Here is a 21,498-nt window from a genome sequence, read left to right on the forward strand (position 1 = left end):
GAAAGGGAACTTGCCAGTACCCCAGACTTGCATTCATACAAAGTTTACAGAATCACAGAAAAGTTGAGATTGGAAGGGACATTTAAAGATTATCTGGTGTAACTCCCTGCCATGGGCAGGGACACCTTCCACTGTTCTAGGTTGATCAGCGCTTCATCCAACCTGTCCTTGGGCACATCCTCAGGTGGGGCATCCACAACTTCCCTGCACAATCTGTTCTTGTACTTTACCATGCTCACAGCAAAGAACATCCTCCTAATCCTAATCTAAACCTACACTCTCTTGGTTTGAAGCCATTAATCCTGGTTTTATCACTACATGCTCTTGTAAAAATTCTGTCTCCATCTTTTCTTGACTCCCTTCAGGTACTAGAAGGCTGCAATTAAGTCACCTGGAACCCTTCTCTTCTGCAGGCTGAACAATCCCAATTCTCGTAGCCTTTCTTCATAGGAATGGTGCTCCATCTCTCTAATCATCTTGGTGGCCTCCTCTGGATACGCTCTAACAGGTCCATGTCCCTCCTAAGTTGAGGACCCCAGAGCTGGATTCAGCACTGCAGATGGGGGTTTCCCCAGAGTAGAGTTGGAAGGGACCTCTGGAGATCATCCAGTCCAACCTCCCTGCCAAGGCAGGTGACACAGGAACACAACCAGGTGGGTTGTGAATGATGTTCCACAACATCCCTGAGCAGCCTGTCCGAGTGTTCTGCCAGTCTCAAAATTTCTTCCTCGTGTTGAGGTGAAACTTCTTTCTTGTGAATGGAATATTATTTAATGGCCATAAAACTTGGGTTTTGTTTTATGGCCATTGCTCCTGGTCCTCTCTCTGGGTACAACTGAAAAAAGTCTGGCACCAACTTCATGGCACCCACCTTTAAGACAGTTACATGCATTTATGAAATCCCCTCCCAGTTTTCTCCGGGCTGAACAGGCCCAGCTCCTGCAGTGTCTCCTCACAGGAAAGATGCTCCAGAGGCCTCCTCATCTCTGTTGTAACTCCGTTGGACCTTCTGCATTAACTCCTTGTCTCCCTTGTGCTGAGGAGCCCGGCACAGAACCGGGCACAGCGCTCCGGACCGCCTCGCTGGAGCCCAGAACATCGTGTGCCTTCCCGTTCCGTTCGGCACTGCAGGAGCCCCCGAGGGCCCCGCTGCGGGCACCGCCCCCGGGGCTCGGGGCGGGTCCGGGGGCGGTGGCGGCGGGGGCAGCGCGGCCATGGCCATGGCGGCCCTGGCGGGGGCTCGGGCCTTTCGCTGCGCGCTCTGCCGGGGCGGCCCGAGGCGCTGGTACCGCACCGAGCGCGGCGTCTACGGCTACAAACCGCGGAAGGCGGCGGGCGGGCGGGCGGAGGAGCAGCGCGGTGCCGGCAGAGCAGGTCGGACAGCGCCGGGGCCGCGCCGGGCAGAGGGAGCGCGGCGGGGGCTGCCCCGGAGCGGGGCCCGGGCATGGAGCGGGCGCTCTGAGGTGTTGTGTGTGGTGTGCGGAGCGCGGAGCAGACCCGCTCCGAGAGCTCTTGGTTGTGGTTTCTGCGAGCCTGCGGTGCCTGGCCCCGCTCCACGGGCAGAAGCGGCTGTGAGAGCACGGACTGCAGAAGTTTCCTCAGCGATGGGCTCTCGAAGAGTTCTGCTGCTCATGGAAGTACCTCTGCCATGATCCTGTCATTTTGCTTTTATATCATGGTGCTTGAACTAGCCGAACTGAGGGTGGTGAGGCACTGAACAAGTTGTCCAGGGAGGTTGTGGATGCCCCAACCCTGTCAGTGTTCAAAGCCAGATGGGATAAAACTTTGAGCAGCCTGGTTTAGTGGGAGTTGTCCCTACCCACGGTGGGGGGGTTGGGACGGGACGGTCTAAAAGGTCCCTTCCAACCCTTAACATTCTAGGATTCCATGCTTAAATACAGGTAACTCTCTCGTGTAGCAATCCTGTGTTGCTTTTAACTCTGTTTTACAGTGCAGAAATGTGATTTCAAGGAGAAAACCCTTCTAGGTAGGAGTGTGGTCCTTGCATTAATTTTACTCTGGCGACTCTGGTAGGAGTTAAGCTGTTTGTCCAGAAGCAGGAGTGAAACCAGTTTGTAGCTCCTGTGTGACCAAGGCCAGTCACAAAGTAGCCTCTTTGTTAATGATTAATATATTTTTATGTAACATTTTAAAAATTGCTTCTAAAGGGCCTCCTTGCTGAGAGCTTCGTGGGTGCTGTTAGCCTTTTGTCTGGGTTGCGTCCCTCTGTTGTAGAACCCAGTAGAGAAAAGGGCCTGTTTTGAATGGGCTGACTGTGTGATTGTAATGGCTGGAGCAGAGTGTCGGCAATAGAAATGCAAGTGTCAGAGAAATAACCTTGTGATATGGTCTGAGAATTTCACTGTTTTGGAAAACAAAAGCCTTCACATCTGACTACTGTCAGTGCTGCATTTTTACCAGGATGAAAACCACTACATTATAAGCTGGTTCATGCCATTAATTTGTAGCAGGTTGTGCTTGCAGTATATTCTATTGTTTGCAGTTTATCAGCCTGGTCTGTGGCTGTTCTCAGTGACAGTAATGTATGTGGGACCTCTCAGCTGGTCAAATTCTGCCCATGTCAATAATTTTTACCACATTTGGCTCAGCACATGCTCTTGTCTCCTGCAGACAGACTTCGGGGTTTTTTTTGAGGTCATGGGACCTGAATTATTGTTAAGACCCAATCCTCCTGTCATTCCAGCAAGGAACAAGGACTCATAAGTGATAGGATTGAGTTGGCTTAGGAAATAAGACTATACACAAGTAATGTGCTGATCTTGACTTGGATGAACCTGTTTGTAGGGGTTTTGGGTCACCACTGTGGTAGAGCAGTTTGAAGCAAAATGAAGTAACATTGCATATGTTTACAGGAGCCTAACATAGGATGGGAACTGTGGGGGAAATCTAGAGTGTATTTGCTTGAAAACTGAATGGGGGAGCAGATTTAGAAGTTTGCTGATGGGAGCAGTTGTGGGGTAATAAGGTAGAAACAACTGCATAGAAAAGCTCTTTCCAGCCAGAACCTTGATGGTTGCCAGCAGACAAAGCATTCCTGTGTTGGTGCTGTAAGTGGATTTGATCTGAGCATGTGTGTAATACTGTTCTGCTTTCTTTTTGGTTTTAGTTGACCATGCTCTTGCTCGTTTAATAACTGCCTATGCTGAACATGGCCACAAAGCAGCCAAAATAAACCCACTGTTTGCCGGCCGAGCTGTTATGAACATGGTACCTGAAATCCAAGAGCTGGCTGAAGTTCTTCAGGGTCCTCTCATTACTACAGGTCAGTCCACAGCCTTATCACATCAAATTCTGTTCATGGGTGATTTATTAAGGGGCTGTGGCCTCTGTGGAAGAGTAAGATATTGAGTGGTGGCTCAATCAGTGATGAAAACTGTTGGACAGAAAATTGTCAACTTCAGCATACATGTCTGTTGCAGAAATCATAGTGCAGTGAGAGGCTGCTTTCTAGCATCTTTGGAAACCATGAAAATTTGTACTTTGTCTTACAACTACTGAGGTTAAACATTAATTTATTGTGTTACTGTAACATTCTATGATTTACCATAATACTTAACACTGTAGTGAAGGTTTGAAAGTATAGGGGCAGAAGTCAAGAATTGCCATTTCTTGGCTCTCTTAGAGTCTTACTGTGTCCTTAAACAAAGGTGAGGGTCTCTCATTGCTTTATTTTCTCCAAAACAGGCTTTAGTGCTTCCCCCTTCTTCCCCAAAGCGACTAAAAATATTTATTTCCCACCAGGACTTATAAACATGGGAAAAGAGGAGGCTTCTGTAGAGGATGTGATGGCTTATCTTGACCATATATACTGCGGGCATATTTCCATAGAAACAAGCCAGCTTCCGACTTTGGAGGAGAGAGAATGGTTTGCTAAAAGGTTTGAAGAGCTGAAGCAAGAAGCATTTACACCTGAAGAGAAGAAGCACTTGTGCAAACTGATGTTGGAGTCCCAGGTACTTTGTTCCCTGTTACTAGATTGTAATAGTCATGGAGTCTGTCATGGATCTTTTACTATTCTGGACATGATTCATGCAGAAAAAGAACAACCACTGTCCTGTAAGGCTTTGACAGTGTACAGGAGGAAGAAGTAAAAGGTTTTGCCTGAAGCAGTGCAATGCAGGAATCTCATTGGGGTTTGTTGCTGAATTTACTTACCAGCCATTACTGAAATAATGATGCTATAAATCCATGAATAATCAGTCTTCAAAAGTGAGATACTCTTAGATGAATGATTGTGTAGCTCAAATGTTACTGATGGGAGCACAAGGTTGAGCAGAGCTCTGTGAAATCTTGTGCTCTGGCTTAGCTGTTCAGTGTTTTCTGCTCACCCTCATGTTGATCTGTTTTACTGTCCTTAAAGTATGCTGTCCCTCAAGTTTTTGGAAGAACAAATCAGAGCTGGACTGAGGTGTTATCATATAACACTTGCAGATAGGGTGCCTTTTAGCAAGGAACCTTTGTTCAATGCCTTCTATAAGGAAGTGAAATATTTATGGACTTTTGAAATGTATAGAGAAAATTTATTCCAATACTTCAGTACTTTGAAAAGTTTTAATCTTTTCCCCTTTTCTTCCCATGTTATCCTGAAGGATTGAAAAGTAGAAGAGCAGGATCTGTGAAGGTTGGAAAGGTAGAAGAGCAGGATCTGTGAAGGTTGGAAAGGTAGAAGAGCAGGATCTGTGAAAGCATCCCTGTTTCCAGTTTTCCAAGTGGAAGGAATGTTAAATGTAATATTTACCAATTACTAAGCGGAAGTATATGGCCCACTTTGTATTTTTTGTCACCTCTTTGGCAGTCAGAGGAATTTGATGGTGACACAGGAGGTTGATATTGGGATCCTGATGGGGTACTTTAATTTCAATATGACCAGAACTATACCTGTAGAATTTAACCCTGACAGAAAAAAACTACATTTATATGTGATTAATTTTGTATACATTATTCCTTAGAACTGAATATTTCTCAGCTAGCAGTTGGCTCAGATCTTTGGTTGTGGCTTAGTCTTCCCTTCTCAGTTACAGACTTCATTAGGTTTTTGTCTTCAGTTGCAAAAATTATAGAAGTTTCCAGTGCTTCCAAAACTTTTAGACTTAAAAGTCACTTATTAGAGCTTTCTAGGAGGAGGTGAATGGAGTGAAGTGAGAAGAAAATGAAGTAAATACAGATTAATTTATTTTTCTTCTCTCAAGCATTCTACATATGTAATAAGGACTGTACCTACTGTAAATCAAAATGAAACACTGCTTTTGCTAGCACTTTGTATCTCAAGATCATTGCAGTTTATAGTGTAAAAGAACACCATTCCTAAATTTCCACCTAAAACAGGTAAACTACCCAGGAATTTTTAAGTTAGTCTTGTGTTACAGTTCTTCTTGAAGTACCTTCCATGTGAGACAGAGAAAGTTTGGTCCTCAGTGTAGCATTTTTCTGCTTAGAGCTGATTTTTTACAGTCGTCATAGTTTCTGGTCTCAGACTGTGTGGGTAGAGATTGTGCTGAGACTTTCCAGGGGTATGTTTAGATTTGTATGCCTCAAGGCTATAAGCATAAATTATATTTCAATTTTATAAACAGAAGACTGCTGCTTAAAATAGCCTAATACTGAAGTTGTCCTGTTTTTAATAGGAGTTTGATCACTTCTTGGCCACCAAGTTTGCCACAGTGAAGCGATATGGTGGTGAAGGTGCAGAAAGCATGATGGGCTTCTTCCATGAGCTGTTCAAGATGTGTGCGTACAGTGGGGTCACGGATATCATCATTGGAATGCCTCATCGGGGAAGGCTTAATCTGCTTGCGGGCTTACTTCAGCTTCCTCCTGAGGTAAGAGATTTATAATCTCATGGGCAGTTTCAGTAAAATAAACCCCTGAAAGTTTGCCATGTTGTAAATGCTGGAGTAATAAAATGTTACCTGTGTGAGAGTGTTCTCCCTTCCTATCAACACTTCGGTGAACTGTCTGCAGGAGACTGCTAACTCTAATGGAGGGGTTTATGTACTGTTACTTAGAAGCATCTTTGCAATTTCAGGAGTAGGAGAGTGTTTTTCTTTCAATATGTCAGTGAATCAGAAAAGGGCTTTAACCCTTTTTCCATGCAGCTCATGTTCCGCAAGATGCGTGGTTTGAGTGAGTTCCCAGAGAATTCAGCAGCCATTGGGGACGTTCTCTCTCACCTGACCTCTTCAGTAGATCTGGACTTCGGCTCCCACAGACCTGTGCATGTCACCTTGCTCCCCAACCCCTCACACTTAGAAGCCATCAACCCAGTGGCTGTGGGCAAGACACGAGCCAGGCAACAGACGCTGCTTGATGGTGATTACTCCCTGGAGAGTTCTGCACAGCCTGGGGACAAAGTTATTTGCCTGCAGGTATTTTGCTCACATATTGTAATTTATATTTGTAAGACTTGTTGGACTAGAAAGTGAACAGGAATGTACATAAAAATATCAAACAAAACTGAGTTAATGTATGGTGTCAAGATCTGGGATCTTCTTTATGGGGAAAGAGGAGGGCAAAGATTTCTAGGTGGAGTTTGTGATGATGCTGGCATTAAATAATTGCACTTCTGAGATTTCTGAATAACTGATTCTGATACCTCCCTTTATTTTAATAATATTCTGTATTGACTGCCATGTGTGCCTTTCCTCACTTCTGCATTTAAACTGCCTCTGGAAGCCTTCTTTCAAATTAATAGGTTCGGAGAAGAGCTGTCAACAAGGCTGCAAAATGCTCAGGAGGATTTAGAATTTTGTCATTTTGTCATAGGACTGTTGAAGACTGCTGGAATTAGCTTTTGCTCCTTGAACTGACTTGTATAGCTGTAGAAGCAGTCCTAAACAGTTCCTTAATAATTTTTTTCCTCTTGATTGACTTCAACTTGGAAAAGCAAGTGAGTTGAACTCTAAACGTTTTAAAGCCAGGAGTGAAAACAAGTTGGGCAGAAATGTTCTCTAAAGTGTAACAAACATTGAGGAAGTTAGATGTAGGAGTGAAAATGTATTTCAGTTAAAAAAAAATGTTTTGCTTCCTTCTGGAAAGGTGTGGATATTGTGAAAAAGCAACATGAGAATACAAAATATTCTGGGCATGTTTGGGTTCATAGTTTTTATTAAAAAAAATTCTTTAGATCTCACAAGTACAGCCAACTTTTGCTGTACAACGTGTCTCCATCTTTCAGTGCAGTTGCGTCTTAGTTTGAGAAGATACTATTGTTTCTTTCTCATAATGGTAGATCCTCACCATGTAGTAATAAAACTGCTATGACTCTTTAAACAAAGATTCTTCAGGATAAATGGACCCGCCCCGCCCCCCCCCTCCCCCCAAGACAAATTTCACTTCTTAGGATTTATGTGGGTAAGTGGTACAGAGTATTGTATAGCAGAGAGGAGAAACCTTTGATTCTGTGCTAAACGCCTCCATGTTAGCAAACTGATTCAAAGTATTCCTAAAAGGAAGAAAATGTATCATGTAACCTGAGCAACATTACCTGTGATTGTATCTTTCAGAGGTACACAAGTGAGATTGAATATAGGCAACTTTTTAGTTGTAACTGTTAACTGCTCTCATTGGATTGATTGAGAAGATGTGGAAGCAGGCATCTTGTGTTTCAGAAACTTGGTTTGGGAGTTTACCTTCGAACTTCCTGTTTTTAAAGTGCTTTCTCTTGCAAAATATGAGTAGATGCTATGAACTCTGAATTGAGATTTACACTAGCATTTTTTCTTCCACAAGCCCCAGTACCAGAGCTTGAGAGGAGAATGAGTAAAGATCAGTTAAGGTGCCATTGTCAATGGTGAGCTTCATTATCCAGGGTATGAAGAATTTATAAGGATTATAAAACTCTTCTTGGTTAACTACCATGGACATCTCTGCTGGAGAGTGGTTTATTTTTCACTTTCTCACATACCTTAACTCCACTTCCTGGACATCAGTCAACTACTGATGTTTATGATTTGAAATGAAATCTGAGAGCAAGATCTCCCAGAAGTAAATTCCACCCCCAGGGTCACTATTTGGTGAACTAAACTTGATGATGACATTGCTTTTATCTTTTTGCTAATGCAGCCCAGAAAAGAACATGCCCTAGCAAAAACTGTCTCCATCTTTTTGGTAGGATGAGTAAAATCCTACCTGCACCACAGGAATAGAATCATCTGGGGTTTGAGATGCATATCTCTTGTGTAGTTGGATAGTCACACTGTCTTTAGGCTTTAATGCTTTGAGACGTGCTAAAGGCCATGAAGTTTTCTCAGATGTTTTAGGGTCTTCACTCAAATGCTATCACCGAGATATGTAGCCTTCTTAGGCAGCAGAAGGAACCAGGAGGGAAAAGTGAAAACCCAACACTTCAGGAACGAGTGTAGCATGGTAAGGGATAGAGTGGGGATGCTGTCTTATCTCTCTTGGAGTAGTTACCTTTCTTTTGCTGTGATACCTCTTAAAAATCTGTATTAGAATGGTATAAAACCCAATGCTGCTGTTTCACTGGTTGATTGCACCTCTGATATCTTGCATTTGTGTATTTGCATAAGTCTCTTAAGGCTTGAAACCACTATTCCATAGCTAGAAAGTAGAACTGTCATCTGTTTTCATTAAGGAAGTACATCAATCTGCACAGTGATTTCGACCTGCAAATGCTTGAGTCTGCATTCTGAGGAAACTGTGGTCATATTCATCAATGGAGAACTGTCTCCAATTTCAAAATATTGAAATGCTAGATGATATTCACTCCAGTACCTCTAGCCTTTTTTGGAAACCTGGGTTGGATATCACAATATTCTCCCTTCCCCTTCTGAACTATGTTTTTATTTGCAACATTTATTTACTATTGCTATTTTTGAAATGTAACTAAGAACTTAGGTTTTATTTACTTCTGAAAGTTTTTCTTTGTTTTTAAGTGCTTCCATTTGGTTAATTTTCCACTTGTTTTTCTGTTTGTGTCTGTTTGGTAAAGTGGAAATGGGCACAAGTCTCAGTTCCCCAGCACTCAACTTCAGCAAAGGTGTAGTGAATGCTGTGGTGAGCAGCTCCCTTTGTTCAGGGGTCAGTGGCTTGCCTCTGACTGCTGCAGCTTTGCCATAGCCAGGAAATTTGGAGTCACCTGAACACTGGTGGGTCTCTTTTAAGAGATTATAGGTCAGCTCCAGGTAGGGATTGCATCAGGCATTCATGTACATATGTTGGCTGCTATGACCTCATGTTAGTGATAAGGCTACATAAACTCTCAAGTCATGGAAACAGTATTCTGAGAGGGATTAAGAAGTGGATCCAGCTGGAACTGTATCTGTTCCATGTACCCAATTTAGAAGGCCTTACTTAATAAGTGAGTTATGGTTTTGATTTTGCTGTTCCTCCAGTGTTTCCTAATGAGATTTTTCCATCTTCTTCCCTCATGTAGGTTCATGGTGATGCTGCTTTCTCTGGGCAAGGGATTGTTCCTGAAACACTTACCCTCTCTAATCTACCACATTTCAGAGTTGGTGGGAGCATCCATTTGATTGTTAATAACCAGCTGGGCTATACAACTCCTCCAGAGAGAGGAAGGTCATCCCTGTACTGCAGTGACATTGGTAGGTAGGGTTGAATCACAAGGAAGACTGCCTGTTGTGTCAGAAAGGATTTTTAACTCTAGTGTAAGCTGTGCAATAAACTTTTTATAGCAACTGCCTGTCAGCCCTAGGGAGAGATTATTATAACTCCAGTTTCATGGTGGAGTAGGAAAAAAAATTATTATAATGATAACAATTATAATTATTTTATAATTATTTAATTATAATAATAAATAAAATATACAAAAATGTTAATAATAATGTATAAATATAAAAATAGGTAATTTTTTATAATTTATGTATATAAATATATATGAATAAAGTAATAATTATTTTATTATTTCCTCCAGCAATTCAGATGCTATAAATATGCCCTCCCCTATCTGCTTTATAGCAAAGACTAAATATCAAGGGAGAATCTTGTCACATTTGTACAGGATGTGATAAAATAATTGCAAGATTTCTGTGAAATATTTATTTCTTTATAACTCAGTTTCTGTCATATTATTGACAGCTTTTACAAAGGTATTGCCATGGAGTGTATAACATTTATTTTAAATAGATTTTGTTAAATTTCATAGAAATCATCCCAGTGTGTTTTCTGAGCAAAATTTTTAGGTGAGATATTTCTCTATTTTTGCTGTTTTGTTTGTTGTCATGTGAGCCTGTTGAGCTTTCAGTTTCAGATGGAGCGCAAGACCTTTCTATGCCTGACCTAGAAGCTTTGTTTTGGACTGATCTTTCTTAGTGATAAACAGATGTATTATCAGTAAGATCAGAGACATAGTAGCTAGTTATCTTGTATATGTCTCCAATAAGTAAAAATATACTTTTGTATGCTTTTGACCTGACATCAGGTGTTTGTCTTATGGTTTCATCAAACCAAACAAGTAGATTCATTAGATCTGGTAAGGTAGATAGCATATGTTAATACTGTTTTCCCTGGGCTGGTTTTGTATTATGGATTGTTTTTATTTCGGTTTGGCTTTTTGCCTTAGTTTTCCTTTCTTCTGACCTGTCAGTGAAGAGGGGATGCTTTAGTAATTTGCTAGGGACGGAAAATTGACATGAGCCAGGAATGGCAGAAGTATCTTAGTTTCCCAGAATTTGGACAGATAAAATACAAGAGGAGCACTGTTACTTGCACCCAAATTGTCATACAGAAGCTGTATTTCTCGTTATTTCTCCATAATAATGGAGAAAGTTGCTTTTGGTCTGTATGAATTCATAGTAGTGATAGCTTAGGATAAGAAGGAAATAAAACTCAATTTCTGTTTGAAAGAGAAGCAATCAAGTAGTTCTCTCCCAGTTCCTGTGCACTACCAGATTAATATGATGCAGGAACTGTATATAAAAAGTCCTCTGGGAACAAAGTGCGTGTAAAGAAGTTGTGCTCAAACTAACAAATACAATGAGTTGGGATAATTGCATGTTCTCTCAGGCAAGATTCCTCTCCTTACCCCAGATCTCATCACAAAGAGTATATTTTTAAAATTTGTTATTATTATAATTACTTATGGGCTGTCTGTAGTTTCAGCAGAGCAGGTGTGTGTCTGCTTTCTTTGGAAGGGGTTGGGTGTGATTGCTGTTGTGTTTTGAATTCCTGGGCAGGTAAAATTATTGGATGTGCAGTTATCCATGTGAATGGGGATGATCCTGAGGAAGTTGTCCGTGCCACACGACTGGCTGTGGAGTACCAGCGCCAGTTCCGCAGGGATGTCATTGTGGACTTGCTGTGCTACAGACAGTGGGGCCACAACGAGCTTGATGAGCCCTTCTTCACCAACCCCAGCATGTACAAAATCATCAGGTAAGGGTTGCAGCACGAAAATATGTCTGCACCACCTCAAGTCTTGCTGCTGCAATAGAAGTCTCTGTGTGAAATACTTTGATGTATCCACAGGTCTTTATGTAAGGTGCAGCTACACTGTCAGCAGCCCTTAGGTACAGTGTGATACTGTAATATCTTACTGATAATAAGATGTTAATGAGCAATCATTACTGTTGGCTCTTGAATGTGTGGCTTGGTGCTTTTTGGAGAGCAATCTTGGACATAGCTCTTAGATTTCAAATTTGTGACCGCCAGTTATCAGAAGGCAAAGCTTCCTTCTGTGTGCCAAGGGGAAGCGTGCATGATGTGGGAGAATGGGCAGGAAGCCAGCATGATGTTTGTCTTGTCTTTGCCTGGTCCTGCTACTTCCAGTGGGGGCTCATATTTATCAGCATTTAAATGCATTCAGATTCCATCCTTATCGCTGAAGAAAAACACACGAAAATTCACCTGCCAGTCAATTCTGGTATTTTAGGTGAAGTGTTTATGGAATGGTTGTCTTGATTCTCTCCAATGCAGAAATCCTACTATGAATTTCTCTGAAGAAAATATGCATGGTAGCACAGAGGGTTTTTTTTTTATCTGTAACTGCCAACTATATCACTTTTTATTTTACTTTTGTAATAAAGGACTATAAAACATATCTCTAAGAGAACTGTTATCTTTCTGAAATGCCAGGAAAGTGAACTTCATGCAAATAAGCACCAGGACACAATTTATATGAGTTTTCCATGGTACCTGACTGTAGTAAGGTGGTATGTCCTTGTTCTCCTGTGACTCTGATTTTAGGCTTAATATCTCTGTGGTTTGATTTCCTCCCTGGCAGATCCCGTAAGAGTATCCCAGACACATACGCAGAACACCTCATGGCTGCTGGGCTCATGACTGAGGCTGAAGTGTCTGAGATAAAGACCACGTACTATTCTAAGCTGAATGATCACCTTGCCAACATGACTTCGTACAACCCACCTCCTACCAACCTGCAGGCTCACTGGGAAGGCTTCGTGGAGCCTTCTGCCAAAATCACCACCTGGGACACGGGGATGCCTGTGCCTCTCCTGCAGTTCATTGGAGTCAAGTCTGTGGAGGTGCCCGAAGAACTCCAGATGCACAGCCATCTCCTGAAGACCTATGCACAGGTGAGTAGAGCATCATGATACTTCTGATCCCATGGCTCAAAGGTACAACCTGTTATAGGAAAAAGTCTAAACAAAGCAGGGTTGCCAGTTAGAGAATAGCATGGTATTCTCTAGGAAAAACAGCTCACTCTGTTTCAAGGCTGAGATGATGTCATTTGTCCTCCAGTTTTGAAGAAGGCTTCTTCCCCCAGGTATAACCATGTACTTTAGTTTGTTATTTCAACAATATTTTATTGCAATGAAGAAAAAAACTTACAGAAAATACAGTTTGTTGTTCTTACAAATAGAAAGAAACTATTATGATAACTTACTAACATTTATATAGCTGGTAATTAGAAGAAGTACTTTGTGAAGGAATGACTCAGGAACCTGGCAATAGTGTACACAGTTTCTAAAGCCAGCAGTGAGTGTTTTAGGACTTATTTATATAAACACTAGACAGCACATGGCCTACTTTGACAGCCAGGGTTTGATAGCTCCCAAGTTGGTTTTTGGTTTGGCTAGGTTTGGGGTTTGTGAATGTTTCCCTTTGATGGATGATGAGTGTGTGCAGGTGTCCCCTTGGCAGCCAGAGAGAGGCTGTGAGTTGAGTATTTCAGAATACATCAGTATGTTTTTGTCTTCCCAGCCCAAGGCAAGAACTCCACAGCTCAGTTTGATCATTTGTCTGCAGTTCTGCAGGCCAGAACAGGGAAGAATTCTGGAGACTGAAATACTTACACCTGGTATCTTTCATCACTGCTAACCAGACAGACCAGAAGTCTGTCAAGACTACACTCTGTGCTGTGCTAAGATTTTTAATATTTTTAGACTAGGATTAATTCATCAGTCCACAGTTTGTTGACTGGGAGGTGAACACATGGATCACCTATGGTTCTGTGGTCCTCAGGCAACCTTCTTCAGGATGTGCTGAAATAAGACCCTGTATTCTAGACCAGCCTAAGATGGCTGCAGGAATATAGCATTTCTCTCCATAGTGTGTTGTTTTTTTCCTAGCTTCTATTATTAGTCTGTACCACCAAAAGAGCTACAGATGGAGAAAGACAAAATAGTATTTTTTTCTTGTTCTTTATTTGCTTAGTCAAGAGTTCAAAAAATGGAGGAAGGAAAAAAGCTGGACTGGGCAACAGCTGAAACTTTAGCATTTGGTTCTCTGCTGAGCCAAGGTAAGAGGCAACTAGAAACCAGACAGTAAAATATTTTTGCTTTAATGTCAATAAAGGATAACATTAGATTTCTTAGGTGTTTCTAAGTAAAAAAATTGTCAAAGTTATACATCATAACAATTTGCATGGTCTAAGAGAAGGTAAATATGAATCCTATGTGTCACTAATACTTGTAGACTGAGTCTTAAATATCTTCAAAGAACTGTAGTTCCCTCTCACTCCCCAAAAACATTTGTGTATAGAGCTGAGCACATGAGCAGTGCAGCTGACATCAGTGAGGCTCCCAAGTACTTTGCGTGCTTTATGCTATTTCTTCTCCCTCCTCTCTAGCCTGAATTCAAATCTCCATTTACATATGATACAGAATGCACATTTTTTGCAGTTTGCTTCAGTAAATTGAACCATTTTACCCAAAATAATGTCAGAGCATCTGTGTGCTTCAGAGTTGGAGCTGTTGCTGGTTAAGAATTGCATCTCAGATTTAATGCTGCTGATGAGGGGAAATCCAAAAAGAGATATAACAAGAGATACAATTATTTCCTGCATGTTCTCTTTTTACATGACTTGCTGATCTGGTGTTGTGTTTATTGCTTGCCAAGGGTTTAATATCAGACTAAGTGGACAAGATGTTGGCAGAGGAACTTTCAGCCAACGACACGCAATGTTGGTTTGCCAAGAGACAGATGATACCTACATTCCTCTGAATCACATGTCCCCAGAGCAGAAGGGTTTCCTAGAGGTAGGTTCTATGGTCCACAAGTCCACATTCTTCAAATCATGAAACAATTTGCATTTTTTTGAAGCTGCTGAGATGTATGTAGACATAATGTATATTCTGGCAAACCCCAGATAAAGGGACATAAAAACTCTCAGGGCATCCCTATTCTTTGTTGTTACAAATTACAACTTTAACATGGAGGTTTGCTTTTGCTTGAAAGATCAAATATTATTCTTTTCCCCTCAGTGCTTTCATTCAAAAGCAAAAAATCAGTGCCTATCAATTGCCTTTAGGAGTGTGTGTTCTCAGCACTGATTGCCTGGTTCCAACTCTTCTTAACCCTTGGTTGTTTCCTTCCTCATCCACCCCTCCCAACAATTTCCTTTTGTTAGGTGAGTAATAGTCCCTTGTCTGAAGAAGCTGTGCTTGGTTTTGAATATGGAATGAGTATTGAGAGCCCTAAGCTACTGCCAATTTGGGAAGCTCAATTTGGAGACTTCTTTAATGGAGCCCAGATAATATTTGACACTTTCATCTCTGGAGGTGAGTGTACAACAAACTGATATATTTAAGAATTAATCATTTGTATTATGCACATTTTTAGAAAATCCTTCCTCTTTCAAGTAAAAGGGCAACATGTGCAAAGGATTCTGTTTTCTCAAGGAGTCCTATGAGCTTGCCTGTGAGGTCCTGACTTCTGCGCAGCTTTTCTCAGGAGACAGTACATCTAAAATGAAAGACTCCTTGGCAGAGTACAGTCATTACAAAAGAACAATTAATTATACTAATGGCCTTTCTCCCCCCACATACATTTTACTGTGTGTATATATGGTTGATAGCTTTATAGGCTGTACCTTTCCTTCATGAAGCATCTGAAAAATTCCTTAAACAATAGAGAAGGAAAATAGTGATTTATTTAAAAAACACAAACAAAAAACCCCACAACACCACCTTCCGAAGTTTGACTCTAACGTGTTTTCTGAGTGCTCAGATATAAAACCTCTGTAGTCAAAGATGGAAATTCAGAGGCCCCCTTATCGCACCCAAACTCTGGATTTGACTGTAATCTCTTGTATAGTGCATGAGCTTTGGCAGAGCTCAGGGGAACAAGCACTGCTGTTAGCCAGGGCTGGCTTACAGGATGCTGCTAGGATCACACCTGCAGAGGTGAAGTTTTAAAATTTCACTGTGTCATGTGCTCCATGTGGACACTTAAAGCTTCTGGGACCCCAGAACTACCTGATGATTTCAGAAACTTCACATCACCTTACACATGTTATTTCACTGTAATGAACCTCAGCGCAAAATTCCAGCAGCATATTTCAGGCTTGTGATTTAATGATGTGGAAATTGGCTATTCTTTTTCCTGAGTCGTTTGTACAAAGTAATGTGTTCTGTGGCTTTATGTCCTGTGGCAATCATCCTTTCCTTCCTTCTCATTCTATGTTTCTAGGTGAGGCTAAATGGCTTCTGCAGAGTGGGATAGTAATTCTTCTTCCCCATGGCTATGATGGTGCAGGCCCTGAGCACTCATCCTGCCGGATGGAACGGTTCTTACAGGTACCCACCACACCCCTTAGGGTCACACATCCCCAGCACAGCACTGGCAGTCAGTGCTCTGGGAGCTGTGCTGCAGTGTGCTCCAAGAAGGCTCCAAGAAATTCAGACACAATCTTACCAGTTAAATGCTAAACCCATTTCTTCTCTGAAGTTGTTCCTCTTTTGAATTTGGATATTTACTGAGCTGTTCCTGTACAGGTCAGTGTGCCTTGTGTGCCTGGGTTCTTTCTTGCGTATTGGTCTCACTGCTTGCTTTTGACAAGGTATCACTATGTTCCCCCTGTACAGATGTGTGACAGCTCAGAAGAGGGAGTTGATGGTGACCAGGTCAACATGTCAGTTGTGCATCCCACTACCCCAGCACAGTATTTCCATTTACTCCGGCGACAAATGGTCCGAAACTTCAGGAAACCTCTCATTGTTGCTTCTCCCAAAGTGTTACTCAGGCTCCCAGTAAGCTGAAAAATGTCCTTATTCTTTCTTTTTTTTCTCTTTATCCTCTTTTGTGTTCTCTTCCCCTCTTTCTTCTTCCTCTGTGTTCTCTGATTGCTGTTTTTGGGTCAAATGAGTGGAATTTTGCCTGTTTGGGATAAAACAGGTTGAAGATTAAAGCTGGGTGGAGATGAGCTAGAAGTAGGGCTCATTCTTGGCCTGATAGTGTTCTTGGGAAACTTATCATTCCAGTTTTCACTGGGAATAGGAATATGAGGGAGAGGGAAGACTGTGTATTTTGTGCTTACCAAAACCCTCTCTCAGTGTTCTTTCTGACTCTGTCCTGAGGGAAAGCCAGCCAGATTTGGTAACTTCCAACTCTTCCCCCATGTAGGCTGCTGTATCAAGTTTTGAAGAAATGGCCCCAGGGACAACATTCAAGCCTGTCATTGGTGACTCCTCAGTAGATCCTAAAAGGTAGCTCTGCTTTCTTAGAAGAGAAGCTCAAAAGAGATGTCCTGTCCCTTTCTCCTACCCAACAGCTCAAATTTGAGGTGCTATGACAGAGGCAACTTTGAGGGGAAAATGTTTTATGGTGAGCGACTGGTTAGTTTTACTTCCTCTCCTTTTCCTCCGGTAACTGTTGGTAGTTACCACATCTGTCTGCAAAACAGTGGAGTGTTTAGGCTGTCACTCCTTGGCCTCACAGGGAGTTTGTGACTGTAGTTACTAACCTGATGGATCCTATTCTGCACCATGTCCATTAGCTGACAGTCACTGGAGCAGCTGTAATATGAATCATAGAATCATAGATTTGTTTAGATTGGAGAAGACCCTTAAGATCATTAAGTTCAATCTTAGCCCAGCACTGCCAAGTCCACCACTAAACCATGTCCCAAGTGTCACATCTGGACATTTAAATACCTCCAGGATGGTGAGTCCACGACTGCCCTGGGAGGCCTGTTCAAGTGCTTGACCCTTTCAGTGAAGAAATTTTTCCTGACATCCAATCTAAATCCCCTCTGATGGAACTTGAAGTTGTTTCCTCCTGTCCTGTTGTCTGTTACCTGAGAGATGAACAGGCTACAACCTGTCAGGAAGTTGTAGAGCATGAAAAGGCACCTCCTGAGCTTCCTTTTCCCCAGGCTGAGGCCTCCAAGCTCCCTCAGCTGCTTCTCACAGGACTTGTGCTCCAGACCCTTCGCCAGCTCCATTCCCTTCTCTGGATAGGCTCCAGTGCCTCAGTCTTTCTTGTCATTGTGGCCCAAAACTGAATCCAGAGCTCTGGATCCAGAATTCTGAATCCAGAATTATTGTTCTATGGCTGGAATGCCTGAACTGATGAGGTGGGGCAATAATAGAGTGTGTGTGTACATCTCTCTCCTTTCAGGTATTACAGTGAATCCTGTTCACAGCAACCAATTCAGCCTTAATTTTTTCCCCTTATCTGCTCCTTGCCCCTGAAGTACCCAAGTCTGAGCCTCCTTCCTCTTCACTTCCTGACCCTCAATCAAAAGGCTGGAAGTACCTTAGCATCTTGGGGTTTTTAAGTGGGATGGTGAAGCACAAAGGGTATAGTTTATCTTATTGCTTTTTCCAGTAAGATGAGGCAGCCAAGACCTCTGTGATTGCACAAGGGTGTAATGTCTCTCCAGCAGGCTGTCCTGCTTTGGCAGGGCAGAGAATGTCCTCTGGAGGGACTTCTCTCCCTCTGGTTTATTTTCTACAGAGATTGCAGAGAGTACTAGCTTTGACTGGCTGTTTAATTGTTAATAGTTAAAGCTAAGAGAGCTCAATACCATTGTATGGTAACTTTCCCAGAATTGGTGAAGAAACAGGACCTCTAGCATACCGTGCCCAAAGGTTAGTTTGCCAACTGTTGGAGGGAGTGGGAGGGATGGGAAGGCAGAGAAGAGAAAAGATGGTCTAGGGAAGCAATTTAGCTTTATAAAGTTGTCTTTGAAGTGTGACTGGTTTTTTTTTGTTGGAAATGTGAAGCTGTTCTGCATCAAGTTTCTGTAAAACACTAAACTTGGAAATATTCTTACTTTTTTTTAGTGTCACCCAAGTGGTGCTGTGTTCTGGGAAGCATTACTATGCTCTGGTGAAGCAAAGAGAAACACTGGGAGAGAAGCAGCACAGCACAGCTATTCTGAGACTTGAAGAGCTCTGTCCTTTCCCCCTAGAAGCTCTACAGCAAGAGTTGAGCAAATACAGCCATGCAAAAGGTCAGCCAGGCTTCTACCTTTGTGTTTCCAGGCTCTTTGAAATACTGAACTAAATCTGCTTTCTACCTTTTAAGATGAAGAGCTGTAGTGGCTTTTTCCTCTTTCTTCTCCCCCTCATAGATACACATGTTTCTGGAGTGAGATGTTTCAGAAATGTTTATTGTGTTAAAAGAACTTTTCTCTCTGCTATTGTTAGCTTCCGAGAAGCAGCACTGAAAATCAGAGCAAACCATTTGAGATATTTTTTGTACTGGTCTTTGCAGTCCAGTTCTTTTAGAAGCTTTTGAAAACAGCAGTAGAAAAGCAGAATATACACACAGTATACCCTAATGGTGGACATACTTTGGGTTTGAATTCAGTTCTGACCTGCAAGGGAATTGAGTCTGGCATGCCTTCATTTCAGAGGTAGTGCCAAGACAAAAAAACTAGAGGTGCTACAAAAACAAAAACCTAATTTTCTTTTTCTGCTGAAAAGATAAATATGTATGTTTGTTATGTACCCTTATCCTTCCTTTAGTCTTCATCTGGAGTCAGGAAGAACCACAGAACATGGGTCCATGGTCCTTTGTGTCTCCACGGTTTGAAAAACAGCTGGGGCTTAAGGTAAGATGTCCCCAGGTGTTTTAGTCTTTAAAATGAAGTTTGAAGTTCTCCTTGAATGTGAAACTCTATGGTGCTTACAACAAAAAACCTAATCCTGATGCCTAAACTAAATGTGGGTTCTAATTTTAGTTACTTCTCCTCTTTATAGCATCGCTGGTTAAGAGCAGGACTGAGGTTTTATTTTACATGGTGTTCAGTCAAGGTAGACAGGATAATGAAAGATTTCAAGTAGGGGGAGTAGGAGGAGAATGCAAAGGTGCCATTTGCTGTGGCAGGTCGTGCAGTGTAATGCTCTTGGAGCCATGGTCTTTGGGAGATGGGGGATAACTTCCTGCATTACTTCCAGCTGGGACTGCCCAGTTATCTGACAGCAGATACCACTGTGGCATCAGGACCTCGAGATGTGAGTCTGTCTTTCATGAATTATTTCTCCACAACTCAACTTTCAGCTCCGTCTTGTGAGCAGACCTCCTCTACCAGCCCCAGCAGTTGGCATTGGAACCCTCCACAACAAGCAGCAGGAAGATGTTCTGACCCACACATTTATCTAAGTTTTCAATGGATGGACTGCTCCTGATGTCAGTCATGTTTAGTGCCTCCTCCTGTGAAGAACAAAAGCCAGATCCTTAAGACTCTTAGTTGTCCAAAATGGAAAAAAAAAAAAAAAAAAAAAAAAAAAGAAGGTGGAATAAGTTTGGTAATGATGAAGAAATTATTTTCGTGTTAGGGAATACCTAACAATGAGAAGTGCCTGTTACTCCTGATACTTCTTGTTCTCTTATACAATTTTCTACAAAATGTCTTTATAAAGTTAAAAATCCAGTCCAGAGGACAGATTGGTGAGGTGACTGTGGAATACCTTGTATCTTGCTGCTTATTTGCAGTTGACAGTTTCCTGGGATGGTGTGTATGTGGAAACATTAGTACTGCTTGATCAAATAAATCCTTCCCCGTGCCTGGGAATGAGCCATTTCTATAGCAGAATGTTGTGGATTATCTCTTTTTTCTTTCCTTGAGGGCCAGGAATGCAATCTCTTGTGGCTGTTGGGGCTCTTCTCAGTGCATGAGTTGTTAAAGCAGGATTCCCCTTTGGGAGACCATGCAGGATGGCTCCTGAAGCTTCAGGCACCACTGTTTTTCTCCCCCAGAGGGTGAGAAATCCCAAGGGATGGTTTCAGCACAGCTGTCATCTGGAGAAAGGAAAGAAATCAGTCTTTATTGGGAAACAAAGGATAAAGAACCAAAACATTAAGTGGGAGAATAATGAAGACAAGTGGAAGACAGGCATCCCAGGCTGACCCCAGTGTTGACTGCCCCACAGCAGCATTCTGCCATCACAGGATTTCTCCCAGCATTTTTCCTTTAGTGGTTTCAGGGTGAAACCTGAGGGTGGCACCTCCCTGCTCTTCTCATTTACCTGTGCAACCAATGCTTGAGTAATCTAAACTCACTGTGAGCCAGAGATATTTCTGAAAAGAAACCAGTGGGGTTTAACCAGATCCAGCACTTGCAGATAGAAAGTCATGGTAGTTGAGAAAAACCAGATCATAGGCAGGGCATGCATTGGGGAGACAGCTCCCAAAATAATCTTTGCAGCCTGCTTTAATATTTCATCCTAGTTAATTCACATATTCATTCATTCATTCATTAGCTCCATATGACCCAGAAGTTACCTCTGTAACCTCTGTTCTGTGATGTTTCACATCACTGCTTCAGTAAATCCATCACAGCAACATGAAATCATGTTTCTTCCACTTTGCTCTAGCAAACTGCAAAACCTCCTGCACATCCTGAACAGCTTTATCTAATCAAGGCATATTCTGCTTGAAATTTCTGCTGATAAGTAGAAAAATGAGGCTTGAAGAGTAACATTGCTTTGGCTGCAGCTGTAGCCAAGGAGGTTGTAGAGTGCAATCACCAGCCTTGACTGCACACTGATGATTACATAAACCCACAGTTTTCCCACTATGACAGTGCACACAAGGAAAGAACAGACCCCGTGTTTTGAGTTTCACGTGGCCCAAACCCGTCCTTGTTACACACCATTCCCACAAAGGCTGTGCAGGTCTGGTTATCCAACCAAATAAAGGATGCTCAAGTGTTCCAACCCTGCTTGATCCTCCTGGTGGGAGACAAAGCTATTTCTGTAGTGCTGCTTGCCTCAATGCCCCCAGCCCCACTGGTGTGCCATGGAGCTCCCCAGGGATCCTGGGGTAGGAAGGGAGAGCTTGAGCACAGCTTTCCTCAGTCAGCTG

General features: G+C 42.3%; 1 protein-coding gene across 1 annotated transcript; it reads left to right on the plus strand.

Moving 5' to 3' along the window:
• The first annotated feature begins 1,208 nt into the window (after positions 1-1,208).
• Positions 1,209-20,227, plus strand: LOC131591845 (2-oxoadipate dehydrogenase complex component E1-like). Its single transcript, XM_058862947.1, has 17 exons — positions 1,209-1,374; positions 3,128-3,283; positions 3,763-3,974; positions 5,646-5,840; positions 6,117-6,386; positions 9,416-9,587; positions 11,178-11,376; positions 12,224-12,536; positions 13,618-13,702; positions 14,302-14,441; positions 14,813-14,963; positions 15,874-15,980; positions 16,269-16,433; positions 16,807-16,889; positions 18,471-18,640; positions 19,158-19,243; positions 19,693-20,227. Exons 1-17 carry the CDS (start codon positions 1,215-1,217, stop codon positions 19,792-19,794), a joined length of 2,766 nt encoding a protein of 921 aa, XP_058718930.1. The 5' UTR covers positions 1,209-1,214; the 3' UTR covers positions 19,795-20,227.
• Positions 20,228-21,498: the final 1,271 nt, after the last annotated feature.

Source organism: Poecile atricapillus, chromosome W (genome assembly GCF_030490865.1).
Source record: "Poecile atricapillus isolate bPoeAtr1 chromosome W, bPoeAtr1.hap1, whole genome shotgun sequence".
Lineage (NCBI taxonomy): Eukaryota > Metazoa > Chordata > Aves > Passeriformes > Paridae > Poecile > Poecile atricapillus.

What these genes read in the sequence shown, in the direction of transcription:
- LOC131591845 (XM_058862947.1), top strand. Translation starts at nt 1,215, where the DNA reads ATGGCCATGGCGGCCCTGGCGGGGGCTCGGGCCTTTCGCTGCGCGCTC. An exon ending in TGGTTCTCTGCTGAGCCAAG is followed by an intron (nt 13,703 to 14,301) that starts GTAAGAGGCAAC and finishes TTGCTTGCCAAG; the next exon opens with GGTTTAATATCAGACTAAGT. An exon ending in AAGTGTTACTCAGGCTCCCA is followed by an intron (nt 16,434 to 16,806) that starts GTAAGCTGAAAA and finishes TCCCCCATGTAG; the next exon opens with GCTGCTGTATCAAGTTTTGA.